This window comes from Aythya ferina (assembly GCF_964211825.1).
Source record: "Aythya ferina genome assembly, chromosome: 19".
NCBI lineage: Eukaryota > Metazoa > Chordata > Aves > Anseriformes > Anatidae > Aythya > Aythya ferina.
Window position 1 is genome coordinate 5,214,988 of NC_140309.1, and position 18,986 is coordinate 5,233,973.

At 40.7% G+C, this 18,986-nt stretch overlaps 1 protein-coding gene across 2 annotated transcripts in view; it reads left to right on the top strand.

Annotated features, from left to right (window-relative positions):
- ZZEF1 (zinc finger ZZ-type and EF-hand domain containing 1) overlaps positions 1 to 15,042 on the top strand; it is a 59,991-nt gene extending 44,949 nt beyond the window's left edge. For both annotated transcript variants that reach the window (XM_084492848.1, XM_084492849.1), the window contains exons 45-55: positions 576 to 764; positions 1,131 to 1,231; positions 1,734 to 1,869; positions 2,952 to 3,311; positions 5,122 to 5,265; positions 6,167 to 6,335; positions 8,232 to 8,330; positions 9,149 to 9,314; positions 10,661 to 10,811; positions 11,346 to 11,417; positions 11,922 to 15,042. In XM_084492848.1, the coding sequence (XP_084348974.1) occupies positions 576 to 764; positions 1,131 to 1,231; positions 1,734 to 1,869; positions 2,952 to 3,311; positions 5,122 to 5,265; positions 6,167 to 6,335; positions 8,232 to 8,330; positions 9,149 to 9,314; positions 10,661 to 10,811; positions 11,346 to 11,417; positions 11,922 to 11,996 (1,662 nt within the window). In that variant the 3' untranslated portion in view covers positions 11,997 to 15,042. The remainder of the gene's footprint in view (positions 1 to 575; positions 765 to 1,130; positions 1,232 to 1,733; positions 1,870 to 2,951; positions 3,312 to 5,121; positions 5,266 to 6,166; positions 6,336 to 8,231; positions 8,331 to 9,148; positions 9,315 to 10,660; positions 10,812 to 11,345; positions 11,418 to 11,921) is intronic.
- The last annotated feature ends 3,944 nt before the right edge of the window (positions 15,043 to 18,986 follow it).

Below are 18,986 nucleotides of genomic sequence, written 5' to 3' on the forward strand. Positions count from 1 at the left end.
TTATTTAGACTATTCTTGAAGATTCCATTCTTCAATTAAAAAAAAAATTATCTAAAAGAAAAATATTCGTTGTGTTACTCACTGGCATGTGCAAGATATTACTGCTGTGCGATATAGGGACATCAATACGTATGTGGGTGCATTGTTTCTGAATATTTAATTGCAGAAAGATAAAAGTGGTTCAATCATTAGTTGTGCTTTATCATGGGCATGAAGAGTGTGTATGGGCAGCTCTGGCTTATTAGTGATAGTTATCTCTCTTCTGTCTTTGTCTAAGAATCCTGAAACCTTTGATGTTCTGAAATGGTTAAATATTTTCTCAATTTTTTTATGCTTTTGGCTAATTACTGAAGTTGTCTTTAGTAACCTGGAAGGTGTAACTTATTTGTGAAGTGGGAAATGGTTTAAATTCATGTTCCTTTTCTGTTGTTTTCTGTTTGATTTAGGTGTTGTTTCCTTTTAGAATAGTATGTGCTAAACTCTGTCCAAGTCTTACAATGTTCTTAAAATGCTGATTGCTGATACACTAATGATATCTACAGCTGTCACACCATATGCTACCTTTTTTTGTATAGATTTTGTCAATAATGCTGTATTCCTCAAAGAAAGAGATCAGTTCCCTGGCTGAACGTGAGGATACTGAACTGGAAGAAAGGGAACAAGATCAAGATGTGGAGCAATCCATTGTTGGTTCTGCTGATTTAGAGCAGAACAAACTTGATCCTCTGGAGGGTTTGGATGAAGCCACCAAAATATGTTTCTTGGTACTTATTTTTTCCTCCTTGGAAGTCACTATAGATTTGCTAATTGCATAAAATATTTGGTAGTTTGTATGGCTGATTTTCTTCTAGATTTATATTCTGTAGGTCTGTGATTTCAAGAAATAAAAAGGAAGGAAACAGAAAATAAAACTTCATACTGAGAACACAATAATGAATGCTGTAAAATCGTTATAAAAGTTTTTGCTAAACTACTCTTCATTTCTACTAATTCAGATATTATTAAATTCATTAATTTTTAATGCATATGATAAATAGAAAATAATACCTCGGTCTCCCATAAAGAAACACATTTTTCATCTTTGCCTGAAATGTCTTTTTTTTTTTTTTTTTTTTTTAAATCTCTTTCAGATGACGCATGATGCACTTAATGCACCTCTACATATTCTTCGAGCCATGTATGAGTTGCAAATGAAAAGAACAGATTCTTTTTTCCTAGAAGTTCAAAAGAGGTATGTGAAAGACTGGGTCCAATCAAAAACAAGGTTACTGTAAGATAGAGGTTGTAACTTAAAATGTGCAAGGTGCTGAATAGAAATCGTTTCAAGTATGTGACTTGGTTTACATGTGTGAAAAGTAAAGAATTGAACTCCTGTTGAGTTTTAGTTGTAATTATGGAAACAAGTCACCATCTTCTGAAATATGCTGCATGTTCTTTTCAGTTCAATAACTCCCATATGTAGGTCTACTATATCTCTAAGTTATCCTGAGAAAGAATGAACAGACCTTCCTGTGACTTCTAGTAATCAAAGCATGCCTTGGAGCCATTGTGTTTTCATAGAGATGAGCGATTTTATGTCATGTAAAACCCTCTACTTGTTCAAGCTGGGAAGTTACTTAACATAATGTGACAGGCAGTGGAAAGACTTTAATTTGTATTTAATGGTGTTAATTTTATTTGTATTAATTTCAAACACATTTATATGTTTTTTTTTCTTTTGTCTTTTTTTTAAGGTTTGATGGAGATGTAATTACAACAGATGAGAAGATCCGAACACTGGCTCAGAAATGGCAACCCAGCAAGCGTTTGAGGTTGGAGGAGCAGAGTTCAAAAGCAGTAGATACAGATATGATCATCTTACCATGTTTGGTGTGTATGTCTCCACTAAAAGGCACAGTTTATAAATAATTAGTTTCGGCATTTAGTAACTTCAGTTTTGTTTAGAAACTTCAGAGTGCTTTTTTTAACAACTGGAGTAATCTGTTGTTAATGTTTTATGTCAAAATGAATGAGCAGATACAACAAGAAGCAAGCATTTCTTCCTTTTAAATTCTTCTGTAAGGAAGCAAGAGAACTTGATTCTCAGGTCAGGAGAACAAATTATGATTGCATGCTGTGATTTCCTTTCCTTATACAGGAGAGATTGTATCTAATTGCTGTAAGCTTGTGCAGTTACTGTTTTACCATTGCAATGCTATCTCACAGTAACTGCAGCAGAACAAGGAAGTAATGTTGTTTTGCAGAGTAGACACTACACTTGCAACGGTGAGGTTTTATATTCAATAGTGTGGTTATCCAGTTTTTTGCTTTATTTGGGTGCAGGTTCCTGGCCAGGTCGTATCACCAGCACAATTTTATATCAGTTGCATAGTGAACTGGTTTGAGGACTTCCTGAAGTAGTTTCAAGTAATTAGAAGAAAAAATTTTAGATGTTACAACAGTTCATACAGGAGTTGTCAAATATCCACCCCTGGAAACGCTCCCAGCTTGACTGGACAAAGCCTTGAGGAACTTAATATAATTTTGAATATGGCTCAGCTTCAGGTCTTTTATGGACCAAATTGTCTCCAAAGATTCCTCTCAACTTGCATCATTCTGTGATTTTATTCTAGGGTCACAAATAGTGTGGGACTATGTTGCTTTACCTCTGTAGTTCAGCTTAAATTAGCATTTCAGGTTAGAATTATAACTGCTGTTCCTGATCATATGTACAATCATGAAAGTATCAGTGTATGGTGAAGTCTCTTGATATAAACAGTTTTTTTTGAGAAATTTCGTCCAAGTACATGAGAAATTGTACTTTGTGTTCTTTGATCATATAATTTTCTGTTTGTAAAATACAGTAATTTGTAAATTCAGCTTGCAGTCTGATGGATGAGTCAGATATCCAAACATAATCAAGGAAGGATATTGTTGAGAGTGTATATTCAAACTTTTTCTTTCTTTTTCAGTCAAAGCCTGTGCTCTGTGATAAAGCAACAGAAGAAACCAATCCAGTTGCCCAGAAACTGATAACTAACACGGAGAGTGATCTTCAGCTTAGTTATGCCAAGCAGCGTCGCACTAAGAGTTCCATACTCTTGCATAAGGAGCTGGACTCCAGAAGCAAAAAGTCTGTGAGGGACTACTTGTATCGTGTAAATGAGGCAACTGCTGTTCTTTATGCCAGGCACGTGCTGGCATCGCTGTTAGCCGAATGGCCGGATGATGTGGCAATAAATGAGGATATCCTAGATCTTAGTGGCCCAGCCCATATGACATACATACTGGACATGCTTATGCAGCTAGAGGAAAAGCAGTTATGGGAAAAAGTAAGTGAATTTCACTTGTGCATGTGAGCAAGCCCTATGCCTACATTCCACAAGCCTCTGACTAACAAAAATACGTGCAGTTCTTTTTTTCAGCTAAATTGAAACTCCAAAATTTAAATTAGTTCTGAAAAAGCAGTCAGAATCTGTCAGTGTCTTAATGTACTGATTTTTTTTTTAAACAGAAAATGAAAAAAAACAGCTCCTTGGAGACAACTCTTTCAGTTACATGGCGATAAATCTTGTAGAGAAATTGGCAAACTAGGCAGTCCATTTTGAAAGCTGATTTTTGTTCGATCTCAATGTGTGTATTGTAATACCTGCTACGCCGTTGATGGGCTGAGTGTTACTGTGGTGGAAGTGATCTCAGAATTAGAATAGAATATTGTAATGAAAATGTCAGTTGAATGCTTCACAGCAGTCGAAGCAAATCAAGTGCTAGAAATCTTCAAAAAAGGGATTAAAAATAAAACTGAAGGCATCAGTATGCCACTGAACCAATACTATGCTCTCATCTGGACTGCACCACACAACCTGACTCCCTCATTTTAAGGAAAAGATGCAGTACAACTAGAAAAGGTCTGCAGAAGAGTGGCAGGGATTATTATAGCCATGGAATAACTTCCATGTGAGAAACCAACTAGTTTTCTTGACCCTGGATCTTTGTCCTGTGGGTACTGAGGGAGGAGAAATAATAAAAAGTCTGTTCCTCCTTCTCTATAGTCTTAAAATCATGAGCAACATAGAAAAAGTAAACATCAAGTCTTATTCACTGGCCCTCCCGGTAAGAAAACAAAGGAGTGTCAGATTAAGGTAGTCAGTGGAAAGTCCAAAACAAACCAAAAGAGCTGGTGTTTGACACAGTATGTCATTAAAGTTGTTACCACAGGGTGTTTATATAGGATCAGAAAATGACAGGATGAACTGATGTAATAAAAATCTGTTAAGGCATATAAAATACAAAGGCGTAGCCTTTGACTTAGGCCATTCTACAAGTTTGTGGAGGCAAAGAATGTATTCATGGAACCACGCTGTGTACTTCCTGTGTTTTTTATATTCGTTTTTCTCAAAAAATCTATTACTGGCTGATTTGGAGGAGAAACATTTGGCCTGAGCTAATAATGTCTAGTTTTATTGGAGGAGATAACAGGTGAGGCAATGCAATGGGTTGCTGGAACGACCTGTGAAGGACCTTGAGTAATAGGACTCCTGATAAAGAACTTTTGTGCACTTTTGAAAAATAAGAAACAGTGGAGAGTTAAGGTTGTTCTGAATTATTACTTAATGTGTAGACTGAACGGCATCTATGTGTATTTTTGATGATACAACTCTTGCATCTAGCTCTTTCAAACACTGAAACCATTTGACTAATACTTAATCCTTCCTTTTTATATGTGTACTTGTACATTTTGACAACTATAGGATGCATTCTGTTCAAATTAAAACCTGTAGATATGGAAGGTAAAAGTGTCTGTTTAGCATGTTAACAAAGTTTTTAAATGACCTTCCTTGTTTACAGCTTCAGTTCACTGTGAATTAACCTTTATTCTAGCATTTATGGAAAGAGACGTCGGTAGTAGCTGTCATGTTTTTATCACTTAAAGGCCGAAAGGTCTGAAACAGAGGACAAAGTAAAATCTTCTGCACCTCTAGGTGCTTGTAGACATGTGAATTTGTCTCATTTCTTGCTGGTACCTGGATTCTCTACTCTGAAATGTTAAACAACTAGAAATGCATCAGTCATTAGCTTGTAAGTTTGCAGATGTTGCTTAGATAGCAAATTGCATTTACACAATATGCTGCTTCTCCTCAGATTCTGCAGAAAGTGCTGCATGGATGCAGTGGGAGCATGCTGGGAACGATGGCGCTGACAGCTTGCCAGTTCATGGAGGAACCTGGGATGGCAGTCCAGATGCGTGAGTCTAAACATCCTTACAACAACAATACGAATTTTGAGGTAAGTTATAACTATTGCAGTGCAATGGGCTTACATGACTTGAAGACTGAAAAATATCAAGGTGTTTGAAGCAGAAATGTGGCTGTGTTCCACATGTATAACCACGGGACTTCTGTGCTTGAAGTACCTGTGAAATAACCTGTTGTTTTTGAAGTCAGTGCCAGTTAGCTGAAGACTTGCCCTGCAAAGAAATATGTTCACTAAGGCACTTTAATAGCCACTTTAATATACTAATTTGATCATATGAAAAGCCCATAACTTAAATGGTTTTAATATGCATGTGTTTGAAGCAGTTCATATTCTTAAATGGTATCAGGGCTTTAATGAGCAAATATTTCTACTTTTCATCCAAATGTTTGTTTCTATTGGCCTGTTACTTTGTTGTGCTGTTAGGTGAAAGCTAGGAGTGGAATCTTTTTTTTTTTTTTTTTTCGCTATATTTCTCATTTTAGAGTATATTCTGACACAGTTTCTGATTGTTCTTTTCTTGGTATTGTTTGAAAGCATTTTTCTGAGCATGCTCATGGAAATAGAGTTTGGTAAGTAATTACAGCTTCTGGGCAGCATTGGGATTTTTACTTCCCTGCAGCTAAGACTCTTCTCTTCTTTATTTTTAAAGGCATGTAAGCCTTTAGGATCTGGCAATACAATCAATATCAGAAACGAATACCACCACTAGCATTGCTAGTAATTAATTTTTACACTCAATATCTAGTGCAAGCAACAGGACATGCTTTACATTTGTTAGATTAGTTCCCTATTAAACTAACAAAGGCTTTTTTTTCTTGCTATGGAGGTACTGTAATATTCTCTATACCACTTCTGTTTGTAAGGTGAAAGTTAAATAGCTTCTTGGTAATACAGCATTACAGTATACGAAGATAACGTGTTTATTTCTCAGGATAAAGTTCAAATTCCCGGTGCTATCTACCTCTCAATCAAATTTGACTCTCAGTGTAATACAGAAGAAGGCTGTGATGAGCTGCTCATGTCCAGCAGCAGTGATTTCCAGCAGGATCGGCACAGCTTCAGTGGGTCTCCGCAGAAATGGAACGATTTTGAGCTTCCAGGTGAACATGCAGTGTTTTAAAGTACAAAAGTATTGGGAATTGCTGGTACCTGGCACTCTTGAGAGAAACTACTGAAAATGCAGATGTTACTGAGAGGTGTGAGGGAAAAACCTCCTTTTCTTGTCCCTGTGTGTTTGCTCTCACAGGCATCTCCTGCATTTATTTTTTTGAAGTGGGCTTATCTGTTGTTTTGCTACTTGACACATTCCATACTGTTTTATTTCTGACCTTTTCTTCCCCACCTCAGTCAAAGCAAGCACTTAGCTACTGGAAACAAATTTTGATCTTGATTCTGTTCCAACACAGTCCTTGTTCTGCATGATATTCACTTACATTGTTTCTGCCTTGTCTTACTTTCCACAGGAAGCACATTTTTTTTTTAAACAGATAGGCTTATCTCTCGTCTCCGTACTACACTAGTGCTCAGAGTAAATAAAGAGAGAGTGCCAATGCCTTGTCTGCAGTTGTTGCCACTGAGCATAGCTGAAAAAGTCAGTCCCTTCACTGACAACTTTGGTCTGTATTCTGTAAGCACGTTTTTTATAACACGGTACCAAATGCCAGTGATCTGAGGGGCTGTATGGAGAAAGCAGCACAGATCTCATGCTTCTGATGTTAAGCTGCTTTAAACTACCGAGTTAAATGCTCTGTGGCATTGCTGGAAACTTGACATTGCATATTGTCAGTAGCTGTAAATAGATCTAGGAACTTTCTCAGCAAAGGAGTTTGGGTTACAGGGTGCAAGTTGGAAATCAACGTCTGTTCTGTAGAAATATTTTGGATTTTTTATGAACTTTTTTTCCTTCCTCTTCTTCCTCCCAAGTAGTTGCAGAGGTTTGCCAGGAAACTGAACTTTGAGGCCCATTGTTTTGGAGCAGCCTTGGCTGTGAAACTTGAGTCTCACCCTGTGAAACTTCAGTTCCAGCTACAGCTCTCTGGACTGAGGCTCGTGATTTCACTCAGCAGGGTCTAGCTGAATCCAGGCACTTGAAGGCAGCTTCTGGGCTTTACGTTTGATGGCAGGGCTTTCTCCAGGCAGTCACTGCTGTGTAGGAGTAGGAGAGAACAGTGACTCCATTTCATAGTGAAAAGGGGAAAATGAATGGATTTGTTTATTTTTTTATTATTATTATTTTTTAAATCTTTTGTTTTGGTTTTCTTCAAATGTTTTTGAAGTCTTTCCTCCACTTGAAACTTAGAAAATTCCACACCCAGTGAAAACTAGCATGTCTGCCCAGAGTGACTTTTCAATGGAAAAGAAGGAAATTGTAAGTTTTAGCCAGATCTGACGTTACAGAGCACAACAGATAAAGATCTGTTTTGTTTAGCACTACAGCTAACTACCAGTAGTCGTCTTTGTGAAGCTGTAGATAACTACAATGACAAAAACTTCTTGAATGTCCCACTGCACAACTGTAAACTGGTCAAGCATTTTGGTAGTTCTTCCAGCTTCAGGTGGCTAACTATTTTGTTCTGTAATGTGGAAGTCTGCAATTTTGTTTTCTGACACATAAGAGTAACGCAACTTTACTTTCACAATTTTTTCCCTTTTGCTTAGTGGACTGTGAACTTGGCTGCCCATTCAGAGGTTGTTTCTTCGTAAATCATAACTGATCCATTACACAAGTGGGAAAAGTGAAGTTCAGTTGTGTTCTTTAACTCCCTCATCTTTTATGTAGTTGACAAAAACGTAGGAGACATTGCAAGTGTTTTTATACAGTGGAAATCATTCTGTATTTTGCTTCAGTCTCTGCACATTTCATAATTAGAGGGAAAAAAAATCACCTGTCTTGAATGACAATATCTAGGATTAGTTTATTTTAATGACAAAGTGCATTTCTGATAGCAAAACTAACTCAGTAGTAATGTGTATTTTCCCCCTTCCCCCATACACAGGAGACACGCTGTATTACCGATTTACTTCTGACATGAGTAACACTGAGTGGGGTTATAAGTTTACAGTGACCGCAGGTCATCTTGGAAGGTTTCAGACAGGTGAGTGGTGTTCAGACTGTAACTGAAAGGACTTCTTGGAGTTATTTTGCAGGAGCTTTGACAGACTTGTGTTTATCTGTTTTTTGGTGTTGTTGGCTTTTTTTTTTTTAATCTGCTTCCTTCAGAATTTTGGAAATATGTAATTTGTCTTGTTCAAGCTGCAACTTGGCTAATGGCTCTTATGTGCTGTCACTGTATGCTAGAAATACCAAATCTTTATAGAGGCTTGGAGATAACAATTATAATAACATTACTTGCATTCAAAGCCTCGTTATAGGACAGTAATTACACACAGGATTTAGTAAGCACTCCCAGGTGCCATAATTGGAAACAGATATCATTTTAATTGTCTTTTTAAAAAGTAGTTGTCCATTAGAATAGGCTGTTTCTGGGTCTAATTTGTAGATATAGCATGGAAGGCTTTGTTAGTTTGTTTTAGAGTTTAGATGTTTTTAATAGAATTGAGGATAGTGGGTGATTTGTAATCAGCAAAACTCTACTGAGTATCACATAATATTGAGGACCTGTGTTTGTTTTTCCTTACTTGGGGGCAAAACTTCAATTTCAGATAGGATTCTTGCTAAATTTTTACTTAATTTTAGTCCCAGAAAAGACTGGCTATGTCAGACTGTAGTCTGGAGTTATCTCAGATTTTTGTTCTTTATTTTTATTCTTGCTTGCCAGAGCAATGCTCAATATATGGAGAAAACCATTTATGAGCAAAATGGGTCCCTACAGGGTGTATGAGCAAAATGGGTCCCTACAAAGCAATAGCTGTTTGATTTTTTTATTTTTTTTTTAATTTTATTTTTTACCAGGGTTTGAAATTCTAAAGCAGATGCTGTCTGAGGAAAGGGTAGTTCCTCACCTCCCGCTGGCCAAAATCTGGGAATGGCAGGTTGGGGTAGCGTGCCGCCAGACTGGTCACCAGCGTTTGAAGGCTATTCACTTGCTCTTGAAGATTGTGCAATGCAGCGCCCAGAGGTAAGCACCCTGTTCTGCCTTGTACACTGGAAGGCAGGGTTGTATGCTGTTTGTTTTTGTTGTTGTTTTTTGCCATTTTTATTTTTTTTTAATAAACCAAAACAGGAAAAAACAAAACGAAACAGTTTCCACTTGATTTTCTAGAAATTGATTCTCTTTCTATTAGTTGTCCTCCAGAATTAAGGTGAGGATGAAATCATAAACTGGTGAAAATAATGATCTGATTCACTAATCAAGTAAATAACTTTTTAATGATTATTATAGTTGTACCATTGCAAAGCCTGTAATTGAGTTTCAGAAAGGATAGGTGTGATAGTGCTCAAGTATGCATGGCCTGAGTATTTCTGAAAATAGATGTTGTAAAAGATACTGAGTTTTTAAAGTCTTGAAAAAGTGTATTGTTGCATTAACTCATTAGCACATCACGGCTGACACCTCAGTTATGCCCTCTTTGTTTAGAGCAAACAAAACCAATAAAATGACAGCATTCTACTAGCTTACTTTGATAAAAAGAAGTCAAAGTGTACTTGCATACAGTAATAAAAATGGACAATTACATAGAACCATTGCTTACCTCTTTGTGTACACCAATCTGCATCAAAGTCTGAAAAACGGATTTTGTTTTTATTTGTAATTACAAATTTATGATATTTTCAAGTTCTTTTAGCTTCTTTTTTTTTTTTTAATTAGAAAATTAAAAAAGTTTGTCCTGCTTTGTCCTGTGGACAACAAATTCAACTGGTGAAAGATCAAGTCTCCATTGTGCTTATATTTTATACTTTCCTTGTATTAATCTGATGACAGATTCTGATAGATTCTTTCCCCTCTATGTAACTGTATTTATCATTCTGTCTGTATAATTAGTGACATTTGAATTGGCTTGCTTTAACTCGGGAGTAGGAAGGAGGCAGGACTGGAGCTGTTTGTAAAGAATTATCTGTCTGCCCTAAACCAGGATGTCAGCTGCCCCGTGCTGCAGGCTGATATTGTACAATTCCAAGCAGCTGAGCTAGAGCATTAAGCAAAATGATGTATGTAGTTATTTTAAAGTCCTCATTTCAGGAGGCTACTCGATTTTAGAAGAGCCATTTAGATGTGTCCATGAATATAAGGTTTTCTTCACTTCACTGATTCAGAATGAAATTCATTGTGCTGAAACACCTGACTGAATTTGGATTTAAAATGGTTCTTGTTTTTCTCCCTTGCTTTATACATCTAACTGTCAGAAATGCATGTTTTTGTTCCCTTAAATTGGAGGGGGGGAGGGGATGGTTGATTTGTTTTCTCCTACGAATAGGCTTAAGATCATGGTTACTCACTATTTCATTTAAATGACCTTTTTTCAGGGACTGTGACCTCACCTTGTTGAAGCCACTTTGGCAGCTTTTCACCCATATGGAAAACAACTTGTGTCATGATGTGACCAAGCCTGGTATTCTCCTTCCTCTTCATCGTGCACTTGCAGAACTCTTTTTTGTTACAGAAAACAGAGTTACTGTAAGCAGTTCCTTTATTTATCTCTCTCCTCTCCCCAGTGCTGGGGAATGTTATGTAGTTCAGTGTCAAACTAAATGCATTTTTCCTTTATCTTGGCCAAGTTCATCAGAGCTTTTGTATGCTTTAGAAATATGAGCAGCTTTCTCTTGTGGAGTCTGGTAGCAAATTCTAATTAAGGGGAATGTAGTTGCCTTATCTGTCATGGTCTGTAAGTAATAGTCATGACTCTTCCTTGTGCAGTTGAGGCATAGGCCATAAAGCCACTCTTAAATCAGCATTCCTCTCAGAATAAATAATTAATTTAAAGGCATTTGAATGTGGTTCCCTTTCAGCTGATTTTGGGTATTACATATGAACAGTCTGTAACTAACTGATTTCTGTAATCACAAACTCTGTTCTAGTCTAAGAGTCTTGTGTGTAGTTCAGATGCATTTGGTTCGTAGGGACTGCTAGTGATCAGCATTTTAATGTTCGTTAGTAGGATGATATTTTTGGTAGAAGTGTTGGTGCTCATTGAATGCTTTGTGCCTGCAGGAGCTTGGATCTCTACAGGAGTATTTGCTTGCCTTAAATACTGAAGATCATCTTCATCGCTGCACAGCACAGGTAATTACAAGATTGCACAACCCCGGAGATGTGTTTTTTGTAATATTTTTATGGCAGATGGAAATAATGAACAATTTCTGATAGCCCAATGGCATTTATTATACCATGACAGGCCTCTGAAGTTTGTCTGCGATGAACTGTGCACAAATGCTTTTCTCCTTTAATAGTCAGATGATGTGTCACAAACTGACTGTTGGGAAAGAACACTAACTCATTCTAATACAAGTAGTTCAATAGGGTTTATCTAATTTAATTGTATTGACCCCTCAACTGCCAAAACGTGGAAAGGGGGGTAGGGTGGGGGTGATCTTTCAGCCACTGAAAACGCAGTTGCCTCACTGAAACTGTGTGGATGTGTGACAATAAATGCAGTACCAGGAGGTAACCAGGTAGAGACAGGATGGTTAATTAATTATTTCTTTTAAATTAATAGAAGAATTTCTTCGCAGTTTTGAACTGGGAGAATGTGTGACGTGACTTAGCTTTTTTTCTTCTCTCTTCTAGGCCCTGAAAAACATTGCTGCTATCAGCCTTGCCATTAACTACCCAAACAAATCAACAAGTTTCTGGAATGTTTAATACTGGCTCAGGCCGGAGTGCATGGGATAGAGTAGTTTGTCCATAGGAACCTTGGAACAAACATCTTAACTCCGTTCAGGAAAAGTTCCTTCAGCTTCAGTGTATGAGCACTCTGCAGCCTTCCTTCCTTCCACCTTGATGTAGAATTTGTAAAAGTAAAAGCGCACTTCAATGAAAAAGCACATCTTGAAGTAACTCACGCGTCGCCTACAGTTATGTATGCACATATTGTAGCATGTTAGAGTAAACAGAACAATTCCTTTTTTTTAAATTCAAAGAAAGTAAATGAAAGAAGGTAGCTGAAGTATGAGAATGGAAGGCCCCCCATTGGTATCATCTGCTCCCAAGGAAACAATTGATGAAACCTGAAAGCTTTGAAAAGATTGAACTTAGAACGATGCAGTCAGCAGCACCTGTGTATCATTGGAGTGAAACAGGCAAACCAGAATCTGGTGGGCTGATGCAGAAATGGTCCACGCTTGAATCCTGTTGTGTTTACTTTTGCCTTGAAGGCTACTACCCAGGGAAAAGAACTTTAATTATTGGTAAACTACAGGTTGTAGAACAAATGCCGGGTGATTGCATAGCAGTTAAAGAATTCCAGCTTCAGAGCATCCTTGTGCAAGAGGTTAATGTTTCTCCTGTTCTTTGATTCAATCAGCTGGATCATCTGTTCTTACCTTAATTTATCTCCGATGGTATTATTCTAAATCGTACTTTATTCTAGGGCAGAGAGCAAAGGCAGGCCTCCATTCACTAAGCAGTGGTGATATGAAGAACTGAGGAACTTGCATGTTTCTCAAAGATCATTGAAGAAATTATTCATGAGGGTTTTTTTCTTTTAATTATTTGGGTACTAGTGGCTTAAGGAGGTCCTTCTCAGCAATGGTGGGAACCTGGACTCCCAGCACTCAGGGTGGGGGTTAATTATCAATCTGGTCTTGTCTTACACAGCAATAACTGCATTACTCTTAATGAAGGTGGAATGAATTGCAGACCTTCTATGTTGAAATAAATTGGCTTTCTTCCTGCTCAGCTACACTGGTTATTCCCTTTCCAAAGAGTTACAAAGAACATAGAAGTATTTAGGGATGAATTTTGTACACCATTATGCAGTACCTATAGCTGGTCTTGTCAACCATCAATTCAGAGAACTTCCAGTGAGAATTATTTTCTTCTTCCCTTCCCCACTTCAACAATAAAATACAAAAAAAGGCAACCAAAAACTTCAGTAGTGGAGTCTAGGTGACTGATTCAAGTTGGGTGAAGGCAGTGGCTCTGTGAGAAGGGAATATGCTTCTTGACCTTGCTTGGTGAAAAGGTAAGTGGTGCCTAAATATCACTGTGCCATGAGCACAGCAGCACCACTTCCATGGGTGACCTCTGAATTGATGGTCTTAGCAGCTGGGTCTGGACATACTTTAAGGGTGGTCCAGTCTCCCTCTGAGATGGAATTGTGCATTATGCATCCCCTTTTCTTCAGCCTCTAGGGCTGTAGTTAAAGATGTCTTGACTTCTTTCTGTTCAGCCAGGGGAGTGTAAAGTGAGTGCTGCTTCAGGGGATGAGGTTCAATCAGGATGTCATTATTCTGCCTGAAAGATTTAAAGCTGAAGACCGAATTGTGCTGAAGCAGTTACCTTCAGGAATGGAGAGGCCCTCTTGGCAAGTGAGAATGCCAGAATTCAGGAAAAACATGCCATTTATCAAAGACCGAAAGGATGCAGAGATACTGCTCTGAAGCCCCTCTCTGAGTATACTGCAACTGAAAGTCGAAGCCCTTCTTCCTTCCAGAAGGAGCTTGTGATGGGAAGGGAATTATCGGAGTTGTGGCGTATGCTGAACGCATGGATCATTTTGTTCCCACATCTGAGTAATGTATTGGAGTTTGCAGTCTCACTGCAAGGGTGTCTGAGAGACCCATCCGTGAGAAACCAACGAGTTCACACTTCCTGGGAGCGTGAACAGATTCTGAGTTGCTACACCAAAACGAGATGTTATTACTAAGCCTGCTTTAGGGAGTCGCATCAATGGGACAGGTGAGCTTTTGAAATTGCTCTTCTTGAGCAGTAGGACTTCCTATTCACTGCCTCAGTGGGAATCGAGGGCCAAGCAGTCAAGGATATGCAACGGGCTGATTTGCTAGGGCATGTAGCATGCTGCTGAGATCTTCCTATGTTTTAGTCGAAAGAAGGCTTTTTTCTTTTTTCACATCAGGGATGAAGACTGTAAATAAACCATTCATAGAACCTGTGACGGCTCTACCATACTCACGATTTTCAGTTGGACTGTCTTTTTGCTTTCTGTACGAAGACACACGAGGCTGCAAGGATGACACAGGAGTGGCCAGTGTTCCTTACTAGGCGCACCACCTACTTACTCTACCAGCAGTAACTGGCCTTGAGTCAGTCATCTTGCCCTGAAGGGACTGTCTAGAAACGTTGTCCACTAAATATTATTTCTACCCACTAGATGGAACTGAAGGACTGTGACCTGAGTTGACACTGAATCTGTTGCTGCCTTACGACTCAATCATTCATTACGAATTTTTAAGAGACAAGGAACACTTTTCTTTTTTTTCCTGGTAGTTATAAAGAAGAAGAGAATACCAATAATGAATATTCATGATCAATCACATCTTGAAAATCCCCCCAGCACTTCCAAGTTGGATGCAGGTGATGATGCTATTGAGTAGTATAAAACTGGCTGGAAAACAGGTATGCTGAAAAAAAAAATGTGCCTAATATTAAAAATAAAATAAAATAAAATAGTTGTCCTGCCTGAATCACCTATGATGTGTTTAAGACAAACCACATTGTTCGTAATGATACCTTTGACTTGCTTTCATTAAACACTTTAAAAAGTTTTATAATTTCTTTTATTACGGGTTTACTACTTTGCAATTTTTATCAGTTGTTAAAATATATCAAACCTTTAGATTTATTCCAGTTCAGTTCAACATGTAAAAAGAAAGCTACAGATGTGGGTAAAATATGCAAATGAAGAGAAATATATTGTAAAAATTATATAAAAACAACAAAGTAACAACACAGCGTCTGTTTTTTGTTTGCTTTCCTGCTCTCCTCTCCTCACTGAGTGTTAAAGGTTTGAATTTGCAGTGAGATCCAAGGTTTTTCTTAGGAATCTTCATTTTTGGTGCCCGTAAGTAAACCTGCTTATCCTCACCCAGTGGGAATACGTCTGCCATTGCATCAAACTATGCAGGACACGTACAGCTGGAGTCTTCTTTTAAATTCCAGCCCTGCTGTTTACATTCCAGTGGCCTTATCCTAAAAACAAAGTTTTGCCATGGATACCCCTGGGGTTCAGTGCCGGTGGTTGTTTGCCTTCAAGCCTGAAATGCAAATCTGGGGCCCCAGGTGTTGCCTCCTGCTAAGCTGAGATTTGTCTCAGGACCTCTGTTCTAATTAGCAGGATTTGTCAAGGGCTGGTGCCTACCTCGTCGCCTGGGCTTAGCTTCACAGCACCCGTGGCTTAGTTTTAGCTCGAGGGAAGTTGGTCAGGGAAGGGTAAGCAAGGAAGCCAACACCATTCTTGTATTTACCCAACGCCCTGAGTTGTTTCCACTGGTTCCACATGCTCAGAGACTGGTCTCGATGGGTGATTTCACTAAATACAAATAAATTGCAGGGGTCGTGGGAGAGTGGGGACTGAGAGCCAGGTCTGAGGTTTCAGGTGCTGTCAGCAAGGTTACGAGGGGAACAGATTCAGCTCCCTCTGCAGCTACAGTCAGCCTGGTCCCAGCCCCTGGAACATAAAGCTCACAACCAAAAGGGCTGGGAGCTGTTGTTCGGATGCCCTGAGTCAAAACCATTTTTCTCCCAAAAGCTCCAGCTCAGGCTGTCAGCCAGCTTACAGGGGGAGATTTGTTAACCTGCCTTCAGGAGCCGGCCACGCTCTGCTTACACAGGAGTGAGTGATGCTGGGTCTCTGCTGAGGCAGCCACTGGCCCTTAGGTAAATAGGGGAATAGGGGAAAGTGGTGTAAGGCCATAAATAGGGCGCTTGGCACCCTCCTGCAGCCACCCCGGGGGTGCACAGGGCATCGGGGCCGCATCCAGCAGGAGCCGCGGGGCTCTGGGGGAAAGGAGCACAACCCGCCCCGGGGTTAGAGCCAAGAAGGCATTTCCCAGCCCAGTGAACAAGGGAGAGCTGCTGTGAATAGGAAAGGAGTTAAACAAGACGTGAAGGAAATCAGATTAAAGCTCATTCTTTCCATGATGGTCGGGTCTGATTTATTTAGGTCCTTCTACCGAAGGAAGCACAAATAATGAAAAGCTGCCACCCGCCTCAAAGCCAGGCTGCAGCACTGTGCTGGGGCTCATAAGCGAGTACGCAATCCAGGGAAGAATATACATTAAAAAAAAAAAATCAAAAAAAAAAATCTCCCTTCCTCTACCCAGAAACATCAGTAAGCATTCCTGACAAAGAGATGGAAACCTCATAGTTTTGTAGCAGCCCTATGCATTTAGAGCTGTTTCCCTTTGGGTTCATGGGCTGGGAGGCGCATTTAGATTTAGGATGTGCATGAAAACACGTAGAAAAAGGACTGAAATTCAAAGTTCAAATTGAAAGTAGACCTTGCTGTGCCACTCAGAGGGCCATGGGGTTCCCTGGGTGGTGGTGTGGGGTGCACCAAAGGTGCAGGGCTCCTGGCCCACCAGACACCCAGGGCATGGCCAGGGCACCAGAGCTGTTCTGCCTCTGCCCTCAGCAGCACCTTGCACACAGCAGCTCTCCCCTTCTGCCTCCAGGACCATCACAGACGGGGTCTTTCCACTCCTGAGCCGGGTGGTTTGCTGGGGAGCTTCTCCTCTTGGTGTTCAGCTGGCAATTCACATAATTTTTTGAAGTTGGTTTCTTGCTTCATTCCTTATAAATACTGCAACTATGCAATACGTGAGCTTGCATTGCACAAAAAAAAGTCTAGAGAAATATAAAATTAAAGTGTCTGCACTCTCGTGCAAGCTGCTTTCCAGGATTTTGGCACTTCCCAGGGCCTGAAGTTTAGGTGGCAGAGCCGTGCTGGGCTTCGGAGCACAGCCCCCCTTCTTGCTGTGCTGTCCCGAATGTCTGCCCTGCAAAGGGTTTCTAGCTCTTTGTAACGAGTTGTCACCATTAAGGAGCTGCTGTGGAGGTGTTGGGGGCACAAATTCCACCTCACTGCCTTCCTGGGGCTGTGGCACCCACAGGTTTTGGCCTCCTCGATGCACATGGCCATGGAGCAGCTCGGGGAAGCACCCAAAGGAGCTACTGCTGCTGCTGTGCTCCTCTGGTGCCGGCACCATGCGTGTGGGCAAAAGCAAAAAGGATGCAGAAGTGAGAGACAAGGTGGTGTGCTGGGCTTTGTGCCACACCAGGAATTATTTTGGTTAAATGTGTTCCCCCTGCATTTTTAGCCAGACCCAGTAGAACTTCCTCTGCCAGTGGGTTCAGCGGCGGTGGCTTGCTGTGCCGTTCCTGCCCCCGGGCTGCTGAGGCTCTGTTGGGGTTTTGGGGTGAAAGATCCCATGTCTGTGCCTGAGGAACCGCAGGAAACGCTTCCCCTTCTGACCTTACGCTTTCTAATCCATGAAACCACCCCACAGAGCTTTTTCTCTCTCCAAGCAGGAGTCTCACCCCTGCGATGGGCGCAGGAGGAGACTTCATCGTGCGTGTAAAGCTGGGCATTTAGTAGGGCTTCAATCCCTCCTCACACTTATTTTACACTGAATTAAGCAAGGAACCAAGGCATAATCTTAAGCACATGTAGTTAAGTGATCAAAGGTAGGCTTTAAATTGCTCCTGTTGCCCTGAAACCCGAGCAGAGCAGTTGAGAGGAAGCTCACAGGCTGTGGGACTTGCTCTCACATCCAGCCAGGCAGGAAAAAAAAGGCAGGATGAGTTCTCGAGCTAGGAGACCTCTAGTTCATCAGCTTGCTTCAGACAAGTCATGTCTGCGTTTCTTACCCTTCTCCTTTACATAAACCACCCACAGAAAGCTCATTAATCAAAAATGTCAATGGTTTCACAGCCGTCTTCCCACTCAGACCCTGGGTTTCACATTCCTGTGAGTGGCAGGCCGGGCTTTTTTCTTCCTAACAATTGTCATTTTTCTTTCTTAAATGTTTTCGTTCCTTCTTACTGTGAGCGTTAATATTTAAAGAGAAGAGAGTGTTTCGTATCCTGTTGGTCAATTCAGGGTACGCTGCTGGGTTTTAAACATGGCTTTGCCCCCAGTAGCCACCCTTCTTGCCTTGCTTTGAAGAACAGCATTTTCCTCCACTCGTTTGCCAGGTCCAAAGTACACCAAGATGAGTTTGAGCTTTGGCTCCTCGCTTGCTAGAAGGGGGCTCAGCTTCCTCAATGCTGTTGGTGTTTCTGAGGCCGTGCTCCTTGCTTGCCCTGAGGTTCCTGCATTTCCATCCCACTGGGGAAAGCAAACCTCCCACAGGGCCAGGACCCAGGGAGCCTAAAATAGCTGCTTATTTACCATGAACTCACTGGGCAATTTTGCTCTGATGATGCTTAAGGCTGCTGACGGACTATAGCTTTGCTTTAATTAGATTTGCACAGCACCCAGAGGGGCTGCCCATGGGTGAGGGGTTGGTGCCCAGGAGGTCTCCTCCGCCTGGTGGCACCACCACCGACTGCCCAGCCTGGCCCCACCACATGCATGGCAGGAGGTAGAGACACTGCTCTGCTCTGTGCAGCCAGAATTGGTGCCAGAAGCACACAAGATAGATCCTTTCTGTTCCTTCTGGGTTCTCACCCACTTTCTGTACGGTGCTCAGTGCCCCTTCGTGCCCTCGGGGCCAGCACAGCTTACACGGGGTGCAGGAGCTGCCGGTGCTACCGCCGGCTGCTGCTGTCAGAAGGTTTCTTCTGCAAAAAATAATTAAAAAAAAAATCACACAGTTTCTTCCCAGCTTGTTCCTGCAAGCACCCAGAGCACTCGCCAGGCAGCCGAGCGCCGGGGCTCGCCGGCTGGGA